This window comes from Peromyscus eremicus, chromosome 16_21 (genome assembly GCF_949786415.1).
Source record: "Peromyscus eremicus chromosome 16_21, PerEre_H2_v1, whole genome shotgun sequence".
In the NCBI taxonomy this organism is placed as follows: Eukaryota; Metazoa; Chordata; class Mammalia; order Rodentia; family Cricetidae; genus Peromyscus; species Peromyscus eremicus.
In genome coordinates this window covers 36,637,220-36,651,535 of record NC_081432.1, presented here as the reverse complement: position 1 = coordinate 36,651,535, position 14,316 = coordinate 36,637,220, and the positions used below count along the sequence as shown (strand labels likewise).

The 14,316-nt window shown below is 51.0% G+C and overlaps 1 protein-coding gene across 2 annotated transcripts in view; it reads right to left on the bottom strand.

Annotated features, from left to right (window-relative positions):
* Positions 1-850: 850 nt before the first annotated feature.
* Tmem131 (transmembrane protein 131) overlaps positions 851-14,316 on the bottom strand; it is a 167,584-nt gene continuing 154,118 nt past the window's right edge. For both annotated transcript variants that reach the window (XM_059244018.1, XM_059244017.1), the window contains 9 exons: positions 12,968-13,095; positions 10,010-10,134; positions 9,678-9,827; positions 5,061-5,226; positions 4,107-4,228; positions 3,911-4,007; positions 3,615-3,712; positions 2,894-3,051; positions 851-1,873 (listed from right to left, as the gene is read on the bottom strand). In XM_059244018.1, coding sequence (XP_059100001.1) covers positions 1,589-1,873; positions 2,894-3,051; positions 3,615-3,712; positions 3,911-4,007; positions 4,107-4,228; positions 5,061-5,226; positions 9,678-9,827; positions 10,010-10,134; positions 12,968-13,095 — 1,329 coding nt within the window. In that variant the 3' untranslated portion in view covers positions 851-1,588. The remainder of the gene's footprint in view (positions 1,874-2,893; positions 3,052-3,614; positions 3,713-3,910; positions 4,008-4,106; positions 4,229-5,060; positions 5,227-9,677; positions 9,828-10,009; positions 10,135-12,967; positions 13,096-14,316) is intronic.

Here is a 14,316-nt window from a genome sequence, read left to right as displayed (position 1 = left end):
TGTGACCGACTTCTCCCTTATATCTGCTTCTTGTGGTACACACCTGTACATGTGTGATGTGTATGTATGTACAGTACATATGTGTGTGTGTGTGTGTGTGTGCGCGCGCGCGCATGCATGCATGCATATGAGGAGGTATGTCAGGCATCTTTCTTCATGGTCCCCTTTATTTGCTAAGGCAGGTTTCTCACTGACCCTGGACCTCATCCTTTGGCTAGTGCAGCTGGTCCTGGGGGCTCGGTGTGTCTGCCTCTCAGCACAGGGATTCCAGGTGGCCGGCCACCGCACCTGCCTTTGCACACGTGGGTTGTGGCGATCCTGGGGACCTGAACTCGCTACAGCGCTTTATCCACCCAGCCTCTACTTCTTCCCTCGTTTTCTTAAGCCACAGAATTTCCTGTCACCACACTCCTGTGTCAGGAAACGCTGTCACAGCATGCAGTGGTGAGCTGGCACGAGCCCCTTTTTGAGAAGGGTGAGTTGAGTGGTGCCAGATGGGACTTCACAGCCTCTTAGAAGCTGAGTGCATTGTGGGGATCCCAAGGCTTCAGATGTGTGCTGACCCAGGAGTGGTCAAGGGTGTTGGCCACTTGGTTTCTAGGCTGCTCTGTTTCGGTTAGAGGTGGAGGAAAAGCCTCTCCCTGGAGGAATCCAAACAGGCTTCAGGTAATTTTTCTGTCAGGGATCCTCCATAGTCAGGGGATTTTAGGAGACCACAGCTGCCTGTAGCCACGAGAAACCACATAATTCTTTAAACCTATCCACCCCAGAGGGCCATGCAATGACACCATGGCCCACCGTGGTGTGAAAGGCATCTTGTGTGTTAAGAAAACAGAACAAAACAATTCGAGGCTTTTGAAAAAAGCATTTATTTCAAAGTACAACACAAAGTTGTATTTAAGAAATACACAATCTTGTTATGTCAAGACTTGGCTATGTGCATTTCAGTTCATCTTTAAAATAAATTCAGGTATACAAATGGTACATACCTCAAGTACAAACAGCACAGAAAATGCGTGTGGTCTCCACTGGATGCTTTACATTCAGCCATTGTTCTTAGGCTGGCTTACGTGTTTCTGTAGTCTGCTTTTAAACCAAGATAGCCTTACTTTAAAAAAATACTCTGTATTTTCAGCACAAAGTCCTCATACATTTTTAAAATTAGATCTTGGCGCATAATATTGTGAAATTATTAAAAACCAAACTTGGTAATTTAGTAAAATTGTCACATGCCAGGACATGTCAATCAACTCAAATTACTCCCTTAACTGTAATGCCAAATTTGTGTTCTTACAGATAAAGAAAGCAGGGAAGAGACAGGTGGGGAACTGGGCGAGTCAAGATTTCAGATGGACAGGTCGTAGAAGTTTGTGGCTGAGTCCAGACTTTTGTCTACAAGCACAACAGCAAATCTCAGAGTATCATAATTGCAAGAAAGATCTGGAAGAAGCGAGTGGAACAAGCCTGCCCTGCAAAGAGGAGGGGAGGGGGAGGGAAGCAACAGCAGTCAGGGCCTTCAGAAGCTGTCTTGGAAACTGGCATATCATGATCTAGATGAGGGGCCCCCACTTTTGTTTTTTGCTTAATTTTAATTTTCATGAGGGAAGTGCGAATTAGACCAAGGGTCAGAGCTTCTTCTTCCGATTGTGGGGCTCCATATCCGCCAGGGGTTGTAGGTCTGTCCCAAGTCGTCAGCCGGACCAGAGGCGGAAGGAGCGTGGGCAGTGGTGGAGTTTTCCGAGCCCATGAGACTGATGCTTGACAGCGTGTTTGTTGGAGTGGTGAACGGGAGAGTGCTGTTGAGGTTGCTGGACCAGATCGAGCTGCTGAACGGAGTGGTGGACCACAGGCCACTGGTGTTGCCAAGGATGGACTGTGACAGAACAGAAACACCCACAGTGAGCAGGAGGTGGGCCAGGCAGGCAGGCAGGCAGGGGAAGTGGTAAGGCTCACACAAGATCGTACATGAATGGAGTGGCCCACAGACTTCTCTCCGTTTTGTTTATTTTAAAGCATATTCCGTATATTTAGACACAGCGGGTCTGGGCATGTGCTGTGGCATTTTAGGAAGGCTGGTGAAGGCCAGCTGGTGGACCCAGCACAGCCAGCCTGCTTTTTTTGCATGGGTATCCCTGAGGCACAGGCCTGGGTGGGTCCTGACTTGAATCAAGGCGCAAAGCTAAACAAGTGGGGTGGAAAAGTGGCTTGCAAAGCCCCAGCAACAGAACGACCACCCGATGTGTGTAGAGAATTTGGTGGCCGCCTTTTAGGAACGGTTGAGGTGCTATGGAAACTGATGCCAGACTGTTTCCAAGGAGACAAGCTTTGGGCTCTTTAACAGCCTGAGAAGCCTGTGCACCCCCATCTACCATGCATGTGTGATTTAGGGGTTTCTGAGGCAAAGGTGCAGGTAGATCACATTTTTCTGCCATCGTTTTGTGAAGGATGAATCCATTATTTTCTTGGCAAGAGGACCATTTGGGACACAGTCTTTGCAGAAAATTTAGTTAGGAGCAAATGTAAAGAGGAGCTGAAAGGTGAGTGCTTCTCAGAACTTCCCAGCTTGCGGTGGGAGGGAGGAGCAGGCCGGCCAGCCGGCCGCTGGAGCCTCAGCCAGCCCGGGTCACATCACACCTGTGCTCTAGCTCCCCGGAGGGGAGAGGCTGCACACGACAGATCTGTAAGGAGGGCCTGAACCACACTGCTCAGTTTTCTCAGGACGTCCTGATTCCTGCTCGTGAAGAGCACAGTGGGCATGGACAGAACCTGAGAAACAGTGGAACCCGAGAACACGGCCCCCTTCCTACCCACCGTGCTCTGCTGCTTGTGACTGTAACCACAGTCCAAGGGCAACACCGGTAATGACCAAGAGGGCTGGGGCTGGAGTACTCACAGTGGCTGTGTGGGTTGGTGAGCTGGAACTGGCTGGCCAGGAAGGGCTGGGGTCTGTCGCTGGAGAGTCCCAAAGGTAGGAGGGGCCACTGCTGAACTCATTCCAACTTCTCTGGGATGACTGACTGCAGGATCTCGGCAGCCCGAGTTTGCTGAAAACTGCAGAAATAGAGGGTGGGCCGAGTGCCCCTGCGATCACTGGGATGAGAGTCACTCAGTGCCATGCACTTCAGCGGCCACACACCTCCTCAGCTCCCCCCACATTCTGTGGTGGTCTGGGATGTTCTCAAGAACTACACACATGGCACACAATCTGGACATTGAACCCATCACTAGATGACGTCAGGATGCAGCGGTCCACCACTGACCTTGCGGCTAATTCGAACTCACACTGTGCCTGGCACATGTAGAGGTCGACTTCACACCAGAGGCCCCTAGAAGCTCTAAGGCATGTGCTCTGGAGCGCAGGCCGACCGACAGGCACTTGTGCACTGTGTCCTGCCTAGCCCTGAGCGGGGCTATCAGGGAGGACCCTCCACACGGCGGCTGTGCGGTGTTTCCCAGAAGCCCTCCACAACCCGCACCCTTGAGAGCTGCACATAGCTTATTGGCTGATGAAGCAAGTGGAAAAGGCACCCCCTGCCCAGACCACAGCCATTTCTCCTCTACAAAGTGTCACCAACACGCCAAACAGACTTACAGACCTAGGGTTAAATACTTACCACCTGTTAGATTAAAAGAGTTGCCAAAGGCCGAGAACGAATTGAGGGGGGTGAAGTCAGGGCTGCTTGGATTGCTGACAGGACTCCACAAACCCGAGCTGAATGTTCAAAGGGGAAAATAAAACAACGGATGATGGTGAGTGAAATGGGCCCATCACAGCTTTCCAAGGAGAGGGCTCAGCTATGGAAGCAAAGACAAAGGCAGACCCACAGAGTGGCTGCTGTGTGCGATTAGGAAAGATGCCCACCTGACCCAGGGCATGGCAACCTCTGACAGATGAAGGGTGGGCACTTACCTGTCTGAGCCATCACTGTCAACAGGGATGTGTGAAATGCCAAGGCTGCTGGGAAAATCTGATTTGCTTGAAGAAATTTTAGCAAAGCCATTCCCTCCTGCAACAAGGATTGAGCATCAGTGCAGGGCAGAGCTGGACAAAGCCCACCCGTCATGCCCACTGTTCAGGTGTGGCAGCCGTGGGGGCAGGTCCTCACCCGGGCTCTTGTCATAGCCTGCGGTGACTGCAGCGAAGGTGGGGTTGCCGTTCTTGCCCGGGAGAGAGGCCGCCTTTGTCAGCTTGCTCTTGCCTCCACTCGGCTGCTTTGCCTTCGTGTCACTTGAGGAAGAAGCAAAGAGAGCGCCCTCACTGCTGGTGCCTACAGCGGAGAGCATCAGGCACCTTCTTGGGTGGGAGCGGGGCTCTGCTGCTCCAGACCCAGGGATGACAGCCCAGGATGGCTCAGAACACAGCGAAGCCCTGTGAACGTGTTCTGGGGCCCAAGACAGCTTAATCACACAGCAAATGAGGGGAAACACAGGAAATGGGAAGCTAGGAAAGACCAAGACGGGCATCACAATTGAGGGACAGAAAAGGTGGAGACCACATTTTCAAGACTCTGAAGGAGGCCACTAAGCAAAGAAAGCTGTCAGCTAACTGGTGGTGCTGACAGACAGGACAGGTCCGTTCTCAGGCCTCCTTCCCCGGGACATGGTTACAAACAGTGAGGGCCCCCGCACTGTTCTGCCGGCCACTGACTCCACTGACCACCATGGGAGCTGCCTGACAGCAGGAACTAAGCCTGTGAGGTACCGAGACGGGGTTGGTACAGAGGGACATCACCTGCCTCTGCGCACATGTCACTTACACAGCACCTTACACACGCTGACAAATCCTTCTAGCTGCAAAGCCAAAGTCAATAACTGGTGTCTTCAAGTCACTGCTCTGTCCTTTAGGTTAAAGCTTGCCTGGCTCTTGGATGAGAACACAATTCTAGAACACTTAACAGACTTGTGCATGGACAGAGTAAGATCACTGCTGGGTCAGGAACCTCTAACAGGAAGAGCTAACCCCAGGTAAGGGACCTAGTGATGGAAAATGGGTCTGCCAGGCTGAGGGTGTGGCTGCTGCTTAGTGTCACCGTGACAACCGGGTGCTGGCGTGGGCCTACCTGCTGGAGCTGTTGACAATGCTGCTGTAGCTGCCACGGGATGTGAACGGGCAGGGAGCGGTGGGCGGAGATGGAGAGGAGGCCGGTGTCGGTGAGGTCTGGTGGTGTTTTAAGAAAATGTCCGCATTGAGGGTTTGCAGAGACAGCTTGTAAAGACTGTCAGTGGCTGGAAAAGAACAAAAGGTCCCATGAATGTGACATTTTAATCTGGACTCTTCAAAATCAGTTATTTTCGATATTCTAAAACTGAAATTCAAGTGCTTCTATAAAGAACACAAAGTGAGCCTCTTGTGCGTTCCCTTCAGAGGTGCCAAAGAGAGGGGAGATTCCAATCTCTCTGTGCCCTGGGCTTTCAGGGAATGCAGGTGCTTGCTCCACAAATGAAGGACAGGGTAGTCGCCCTCTTCACTGAAGCCACTGCCTGGGGACCCACCCGAGGGAGGCTGGGCCTTCTCCCAGGGCTAAACTTGCAGCAAGTAAAGCGCACTTGTCCTCAAGTCCAAGGAGATTCCTTCTCTCAGCCTCAGTGTGAAGGGGCAGCTGTGGTCTGGTCTACGAGGCTGCGAGCTCTCAGTGTATGTATGCTTGGGCCTTAAACAGAGCGTCTATCCAGCTGCTTTAAACACTTTAGAAAACTATTCTGATGCCATGTCTGCAATCAACTGGAAACAGGAGTAATTAACAGAAAATCTATCACTTCACACCGCTACTGTGCGCACCTTGGTGCTGCTCCTAATGGTGGTGCATGGGGGGGGCTCCGCCCAGTTCTGCACAGCACCCCACAGGCTCCAGTGCCCCCTTCCCCGCCCTCCCCTGAGTCTGTCCTGCTTCTGGAACTACAGACTGCTCTGTGCAGATTCCATGCCAGTGGCACTGACACCGTTCTCGTTCCTTAGCCTGCAGCCTGTCCATCTTCACTCTTGGCCACAAAGGTGGCCGGCTGCTCTGTTGTTGCTCTGCTGATGTTCACACCCAGTGCTCATCTGACACACTGATGATGTGCACACCTAGTGCTCATCTGACACACTGCTGCTGTGCACACCCAGTGCTCATCTGACACACTGCTGCTGTCCACACCCAGTGCTCATCTGACACACTGCTGCTGTCCACACTCAGTGCTCATCTGACACACTGCTGCTGTGCACACCCAGTGCTCATCTGACACACTGCTGCTGTCCACACCCAGTGCTCATCTGACACACTGCTGCTGTCCACACCCAGTGCTCATCTGACACACTGCTGCTGTCCACACCCAGTGCTCATCTGACACACTGCTGCTGTCCACACCCAGTGCTCATCTGACACACTGCTGCTGTGCACACTCAGTGCTCATCTGACACACTGCTGCTGTGCACACTCAGTGCTCATCTGACACACTGCTGCTGTCCACACTCAGTGCTCATCTGACACACTGCTGCTGTCCACACTCAGTGCTCATCTAACACACTGCTGCTGTGCACACCCAGTGCTCATCTGACACACTGCTGCTGTCCACACCCAGTGCTCATCTGACACACTGCTGCTGTCCACACCCAGTGCTCATCTGACACACTGCTGTGCACACCCAGTGCTCATCTGACACACTGCTGCTGTGCACACCCAGTGCTCATCTGACACACTGCTGCTGTGCACACCCAGTGCTCATCTGACACACTGCTGCTGTGCACACCCAGTGCTCATCTGACACACTGCTGCTGTGCATACCCAGTGCTCATCTGACACACTGCTGTGCACACCCAGTGCTCATCTGACACACTGATGTTCACACTCAGTGCTCATCTAACACACTGCTGCTGTCCACACCCAGTGCTCATCTGACACACTGCTGTTGAAGGGTGACTTCTGTACAAATGCTCAGCTCCTTCCCTGTTCACTTCCTGTGGCCCCTTCTCTGACCTTCCTGGTGAAAGATCAATACTGGTGCAGCCTATGCTCTGGCATGGCTTGGGGAGGAAATCTTAGAGTAGGAAAGTGTTGGAGGCTTGCTCCAGCAGCAGTGTTCAGTGTGAGGGTGTCAGTGGATTAACATCTGAGTAGACTGTTAATCTAGTAACTTCCTAACTGTTAGGAAGCTGGGGTGTGACCTTGAAGGGTCCATCTCTCCCTAGACCCTCTCTCTCTGCTTCCAGCCGCCAAGAGTTGAGCAGTTCTGCTCCGCTCCACCCTTCTGTCATGCTTCCTGCTTTGCTATAACCCTAAAAGCAACAGTCAGCTGCCCGTGGGCCGGGCCTGCCACCCAGAGCCCAGACAGCTATTTTGTGACAGCGGCAGGAAAGCTGACTAGCGCCCTCTGCTGGCTTGTTTCTCCTGAGCGCTGCCCTAGGGAAGCTGGTGTGGACAGGCCCAGCAGGGCAGGTGCACTTGACAAATGCAGATGGAATGAAACTGAGGAGGTCAGACAAGCCTTCTGGAATAAGGCCTGAAGCTGGAGAAGAGAGGAGGCCAAAACTCATCACTTCATGCAGTTAGAGAACCTTTGGCTTTAGGTACTATCCCCTACCCGTGAGATGGTCGGGGATGCCTAACAAATCATACAGAGAGCAAGGCAGCAAGCAGTACTCCTCTCCATGGCCTCTGCATCAGCTCCTGCTCCCTGGTTCCTGTCCAGCTTGAGTTCCTGCCATGACTGCTTTTGAAGAGAGACCGTGATGTGAAGTGTAAGAAAATACCCCCCCCCCGCCCCAGTCGCTTAGGGTCATAGTGTTTCATCACAGCAACAGAAACCTCACCAAGACGAAGCTCCAGCTAAGGGCTGCCAGGTGGATACTGACCCATTATACACGGGACACAGTGCCTGTGACAAGTGCTTTGTCCTAACTCAGACGCAGTGGGACGACCCAAGGGCTCTGAAGTCAGCAGTGTCCTGCTAACAGACACTTAGAGGTGTGACTGAAGAAAGATGGACGCTCAAAGGGAGGAGCAGGAAGAATGCAAGCTGAGGCAGTGGAGGTGTCACAAAGGGACAGTGACAGCATCAACTGGACACTCTTCTGGCTCCTCTGCCCACATCAGAGGCAGCACAGCCCTGGTGGAGCTATGCAGTGAGAGTGGTGGGGAGAGCAGGTTACAGGGCTTGGGACCAGACCAAGGTCTTCTCTAGCTAGAAAAGCACAAAGGGGCTGTACAGACACGGGCCTTGGCATCAGCTTTCCCTCCAGCTGGCCGAGGAGGACTTGGCAGGAGTTTCGGCACTCACCCTGCGTCTCTCACTGCTTCCCTGCTGAGGCCTGCAATCCCATGGAGCTGGGGCCTACGGCCTTGCCACTGTGGCTAGCTGCTGGTTAGGGTCAGTGTCTAGAAGGCTGGCACCCCCTTCTCTGGTGCTCAGTTCCACAGATCTGTTCAGATACGTCAAAGAGCTTCACCTACTAGCCTCAGAACAGTCCTCTGGAACAGGACCTGGGGAGCATGATCCTGCTTCCTTGGTGCAAAGGAAGGTCCCAAAGTTCCAGGGAACTCTAAGGAGACAATCATTCTCCCAACAGGTATGTACCACTAGTTCGGACCTCCTGAATGACCAGACTTGTATTTCTCACTACCTTCGAAAAGGTAAGGACAGTCTGATGGCAAACTGTGGCACCAGACTCCATGGAGCATTTTTGGCTGGTTCATGCATTTACAAAGGTGCAAAGGTAGAGGCGGAGTGCTTGGTGAGCACCTCACCTCAATGCCCAGCTTCTTCCCCCTCAGCTGACCCAGAGCTTCAGGTACCCATGCCTCCTCTTAACCTTCACTACTCAACCCGACTGTACCTCTGTTTCTCATTTCCTCCTTGGCACAAAGCAGCCAGTGCAGGTCCACTCTCACACAACGGTGAGGGGACGGTCAGTGCTAGAGCTGGGACAGTTTGTCTCCTCCGACCCTTAGGACAGCGGTTCTCAACCTTCCTGGTGCTGTGACCCTTTAATACAGTTCTTCATGGTGTAGTGACCCCAACCACAAAATTATGCTCACTGCTACTTTATAACTCACTTTTCTACTACTATAAATCGTAATGTAATGTAAGTATCTGATGTGTGACCCTGTGAAAGAGGTGTTCAACCCCCAAAGCGACTGCAGCACACAGGCTGAGAACTGCTCTCTTAGGACCTCCTTTTCTTGGTTCTTTGGTCTCCATGTCAGGCTGAAAGGACGAGTGAGATTTCCACCTTACTTTAGTAGAGTGGGCTTACCAAATCTGAGGCAAGGTCAGGAAGGGGACCCATGGGAGAAACACGCACACAGGCTGTGTAAAGAGAGCTGGGAGTGAATGCATCTCTGCAGAGCACTGCACTCTGTGGAGTCACACTGGAGGACCCACAGGCAGTACTCCTAGAAAGCAAAGCACCTTTGGACGGTCACTCTCCTCCCTAGCCAGAGAAAGGTGTGTTGACACACCAGCTCCCTGGAGCAAAGAGCCCTACTGTGAATCCTCTATTACTCTCTGGTGTAAACACCCCAGTCTCCAACAGCATCCTTGCCCCTGGCCAGACAGATGCACTCTGGGCTCTTGCTGGCTAGTTGAGTTGGCTGTAGTGGGGCCACCCACAATGATCTCTTCTGAAAACATCCCCAGCCTGCAGCACGTGGAGCTGGGGGCAGCTCCTGGAACGCAGCGGCTGCTACCCCCCTACTTACAGCTGCTGGGCTTGTGAACTGGCACAGCGTCCCACTCCGGTGGGGGAGAGTCTTTTTCACCCTCGGAGCTACTGGTACTCCCCAGTTCTTGACTGTTGGGGAGGAATTTCGAGAGGCCAGCTGGCCTGTTGTCCACTAACTTATTTGTACCTGCACAGAATCAGAAAGGAAAGTTAATGGGGAGGGTTTGCTTTCCCGAGTCTGCTTCACCGAATCCTCAACATGGCCTTGGCTTCATAATACAACTAGCAGCTAGTGACAGACTACCAGCCACTCGACAGTTATGAAAACAAAGAATCATGAAAACATCTCTGTGATCAACCTGACAATACCTTTTGTTTTCTGGGAATTTCGTGATTTGGATCCACTTGTTAGTGTAGTTGGAAGAGGAATCTTGGTTGGGAGATTTCTACGCTGTTTATTTTCCAGTGAGGGGGTATATGGGAGTTCGAAGGAACTGAAAGAAAAACAAGGATGCAATAAAACCAATTTATCCTGTTGTTTGGAGCAAGGGTGTATGTCATTAAGAGCATAATTATCCCATAGTTCAACTGCATGCCTTGTTGATAGGGTTTCCTGCCCAGTTCTATACTTGGGACTCTCTGTGCTCTAAACATTCTGGGACTGCTGGTGCGTGTGCGTGCGTGCGCGTGTGCACGCCTAACCTCTGCTGTCTTAAGTGTAGACAGTGTGCTGAGGTGCATATTTGGAGACAGATGAGGGGTCTGAATGCCTGCTTAGGGAAATGTGTGCATGAACTTGCTGCATGGAGCCAGCAAGGGCAGCTGTGCTTCAGGTGAGTCTTTCCAGGACTTCTGCCACAGTGGAGCCCTGAATGTATTTTCCAACAGAGATCTGACAAAGAGCTGGAGCCTAGTTCCAGCCACTGCAGAACTAGGTATCAGCTTAAGTAAGGTAGCAGTAGTAGTACTGCCTGTGGGTAACAAAGGTGTTCTTTACAAAGCTGTTTCTGTGACACCTACCAAGGTGGATCTGGGAGGCTGACCACAGCTAGGCAGTAGCCCCTGGGGGAGAACCACCAGTGTTGGCTGTTAACGGCAGAAAAGCCAAAGGCTTACTTTTGGGCACATTTTATTTTATTTTCTTCTTTTCCAGTGCTGGGTACTAAATCTAGGGCTTTGTGTATGCTGTTCACTTTCTCTCCCACTGAACTACATCTTCAACATTTTCTTTATATTTGAGCAGAGACCTATTGAGTCATCCAAGCTGGCTGCGAAATTCTGTGCAGCTCAGGCTAGCCCTTGAGTTTTGATTCTCTTGACCCTTTGAGTAGCTAGAAGTACCAAATGCACAACCATACTCAGCTTTTTTAGAGCCGTGCTTCCTGTCCCCAACCTGTGTGTGTGGCCTCAGCACATCCTTAGATCCCTACCCTGCTCTGGCCCTTAAGTTCTTTATATCCCCCATCTTGACTCCACTCTCACCCCAAGTTCTCATTTCTAGGGTGCTGCCAATTCCTGCTAGGTTTTAGGTATAAAATAAACCACCGTACTGATTCACATCACAGTTCAAAGGCTAGAATAGATCTACCTTCCCAGACCCAGTGGCCCCCAAATACTCATGGCTCTCCTACTCCCCAGCAAACCAAGAAAATAAAGAAGGCAAAGTGTGACTTCACACGAAGCACACCCATTTTAAAGAAACTTGTTTAGCTATATTTATAAGGGACTAGGGCCAAAGGACATTTGTTTTTGCATATGTCACAAAATTCTCTCTCTCTGACTCTCTCTCTTTTTGAGACAGGGTCTCACTACGTAGCCTGGCTGTCCTTCAACTCACAAAAACCGCCTGCCTCTGCCTCCCAAGTGCTGGATTAAAGGTGTGTGTAGCACCATGCCAGGCTCCCTAAGTATTTCTGAAATTAGTTAAAGAGATACCAAACCAAACAAACCAGACAGTTTCTGTTAGCCCAGATCAATACAATTTTAAGTAGTATAACAAACTGGAACCAAACCAAACCTCCCCCTCCCCCCATTTCCAGGCACGGTTACAAACACAGTGTTACACAGCTTTCCAGCCTTCTCCCCACCCCATTTCCGGGCACGACTACAAACACAGTGTTACACAGCCTTCCAGCCTTCTCCCCACCCCATTTCCGGGCACGACTACAAACACACAGTGTTACACAGCCTCTCCTGCCCTTCTTCCACTTGTGGCTGACACGGTTACTTTACAATCCCACATTCTAAACATGGCAGAAGACTCCACAGACACGGACGCCCAGCCGGGTGGGTCACATTGGGAAAGTCATCTGTAATGGTGGGAGCGTCTACTTTACAAAGCTCAACTCTGCCACTGTACAATTAATGGGTTTTAAGAGAAAAAGGTGCCAAACTATTTTATTTTTTGCTAACTCGATATTCCTAAATTAAGCCAGATGGTTTCTAGAAAAAAGTTTAAGGCTTTTAAGGAAAATGGACGATAGCCAACCGACGTGAAGTGATTCTGTCTACAAGGGTAAGAGAGTCTTCAAGATCGAACCTAATAATGGTCAACTGATTTGAGAAAAATCAGTAGACAAGAGCAGTCAGTGTAGCTCGGGCACCGGGACCGGTGAAGAAGAGAGCGGGTGACAGCCGTCAAGACAGCAGTAGCCTGTCTAGGACAATCTCTGAAGTACCCTCGTAAATCTGAGGTCAGACCAACACTGACACGACATGCCTTCGCCCTTCCTTCCCACATCTCTTCCCCACCTTCCTCTACATCAGCTCCCGCGGTGCTAACACTGAAATCAGTTCATCCGAGGATGCTAACGCAGTTGAATGAAACTATGAACAATCTTAGTCAACAGCCCAGCAGCTCACACATTCATTCTCTGCAGACAAGGCCCACCTGAAGCCTGTCCTGTGGGTCCTGGAGTTCTCCCACAGCAGAGCCGTCTCATCCCTCCAACTGACACCATCCCAGAACATGTTTTAGGGAAGAGTAAGCTCTTCCAAGGTTACAGCACAGACTTCTAGACCCCTAGGTCAGTGACAGAGCAGACGCCAAGCTCTTCTTGAGAAAGCTATAGACTCCCACTTGAGACTGAACCACCGTTACCTCTGTGCACAACTGAACTGGCTCTCAGCCTGGGAACAAATTCAACCCAACTCTCACAACAGACTGCTAACCCTGCCCTCTACACACCTGGCATCAGGAGCAGGTGGATGTCCCTAACCAGTGACAGCAGGTGCTAGACATGAGGCAGCCCTTGGCTTTGGGGGCCCAAACCCCCTGGAGAGTGACTAGAGTGATGCCTGGCTCCAGCAGTGACCCCTGACACTCACCTGACTTTCACATCTGCTGGGATCTCTTTCTTAACATTTAAAAGCTTTTTGCTTTTTTGCTTCACTTGAGACATGTCGCTTTCGTGTTTTTCTGGCATGGCTTGTTTTCCCTTTTGCCTTTCTGTGTCCTGTAAAAGATGCACATGTAGTTGCTCAGAGGATGAACAGAATGACTGTAAATGGTTTTATTTGCGATGAAGACACAAAACCTAAGGTAACAGCTATACATGTCAAATATACAGAAATAACAACCGCCCTTTCAGACAGAGCCTCACTGTGGAGCTCCTTGCTGGCCTGGAACTTTCTATGTAGACCAGGCCTTGAGCTCAACGTTTACCTGCTGGGCTTCCTGAGTGCTGGGATTAAAGGTATATACCATCACACCTGTCCCCCTAAACACCTTTCTTGAAATCTGTTGTAGCTGTCAATTTTGCAGCTGCTTTAAACTTAGTGTAATCGTATTCTGATGAGTCTGAATTATAAAGGTCATTTAGTTTTACATGCATGTCCTAACGAGAAGGTGGGCAGTGGCAGCAGCTATTAGTAGCTTCTTATTAAAGTACAGGGAGTAAAATCTTGTCTCCACTTATAAGAAAGATCCAGCAAAGACTATTGCAAAGCCAAACACTTGCAGCAGCATGTGTTACCCTAGCACAAAGCTCAGCCCAAGACAGCATCTGGGAGGCACCTAGTCATTCCACTGCAACTAGCCACAGTGCTGTGGTAGGTGTACGGCTCTGCACATGCTCCACCAGGAGGCGGAGCATGAATACCCATTCACTTATTCAGCTCACATTTACTGGCTATCAGCTTGGTGCCAGGCAGTGGGGTTACCAGGGAGACAAAGTCGCTTCCCCCGGGTCATCAAGTCTAGAGAGAGGGAGACACACATGGCAGCAGTGTGGCCTGTACTGTGAAAATGTCCTCTGGCCATGGCAGAGCCCAGAGGATTTCTTAGACCTGGCCTGACTGAGCAGCTTGCCTAGGCAATTAAAGCTGCACTGTAAAGCCCATACTACCAAACTGGCCACCATTGCTGCTTCTGGCCCTTGGCCAGATTAGAAAACATGCAATGAGCATTTTTAGAGTAATGTGACATGTTAACATGTCCACATGTGAGCTCAGGGGAGCTGTTTCCTGACCAGGCTGTGAATCCACTCAAAGACTGCTGATGCTGCCTAGGTAGCTGCGCACATAGTGGGCGGTGTACCAAACACAACCTGGTTCATCATCACACTGACCCAGAGCACCTGGGCTGATGGGCAAGGCACACTCAGCAAAGTGGTCAGCCATGGGTGTCAGGGTCAAGCATGGGAGAAACAATCCACCATCTGTCTGGCCTCAGTGTG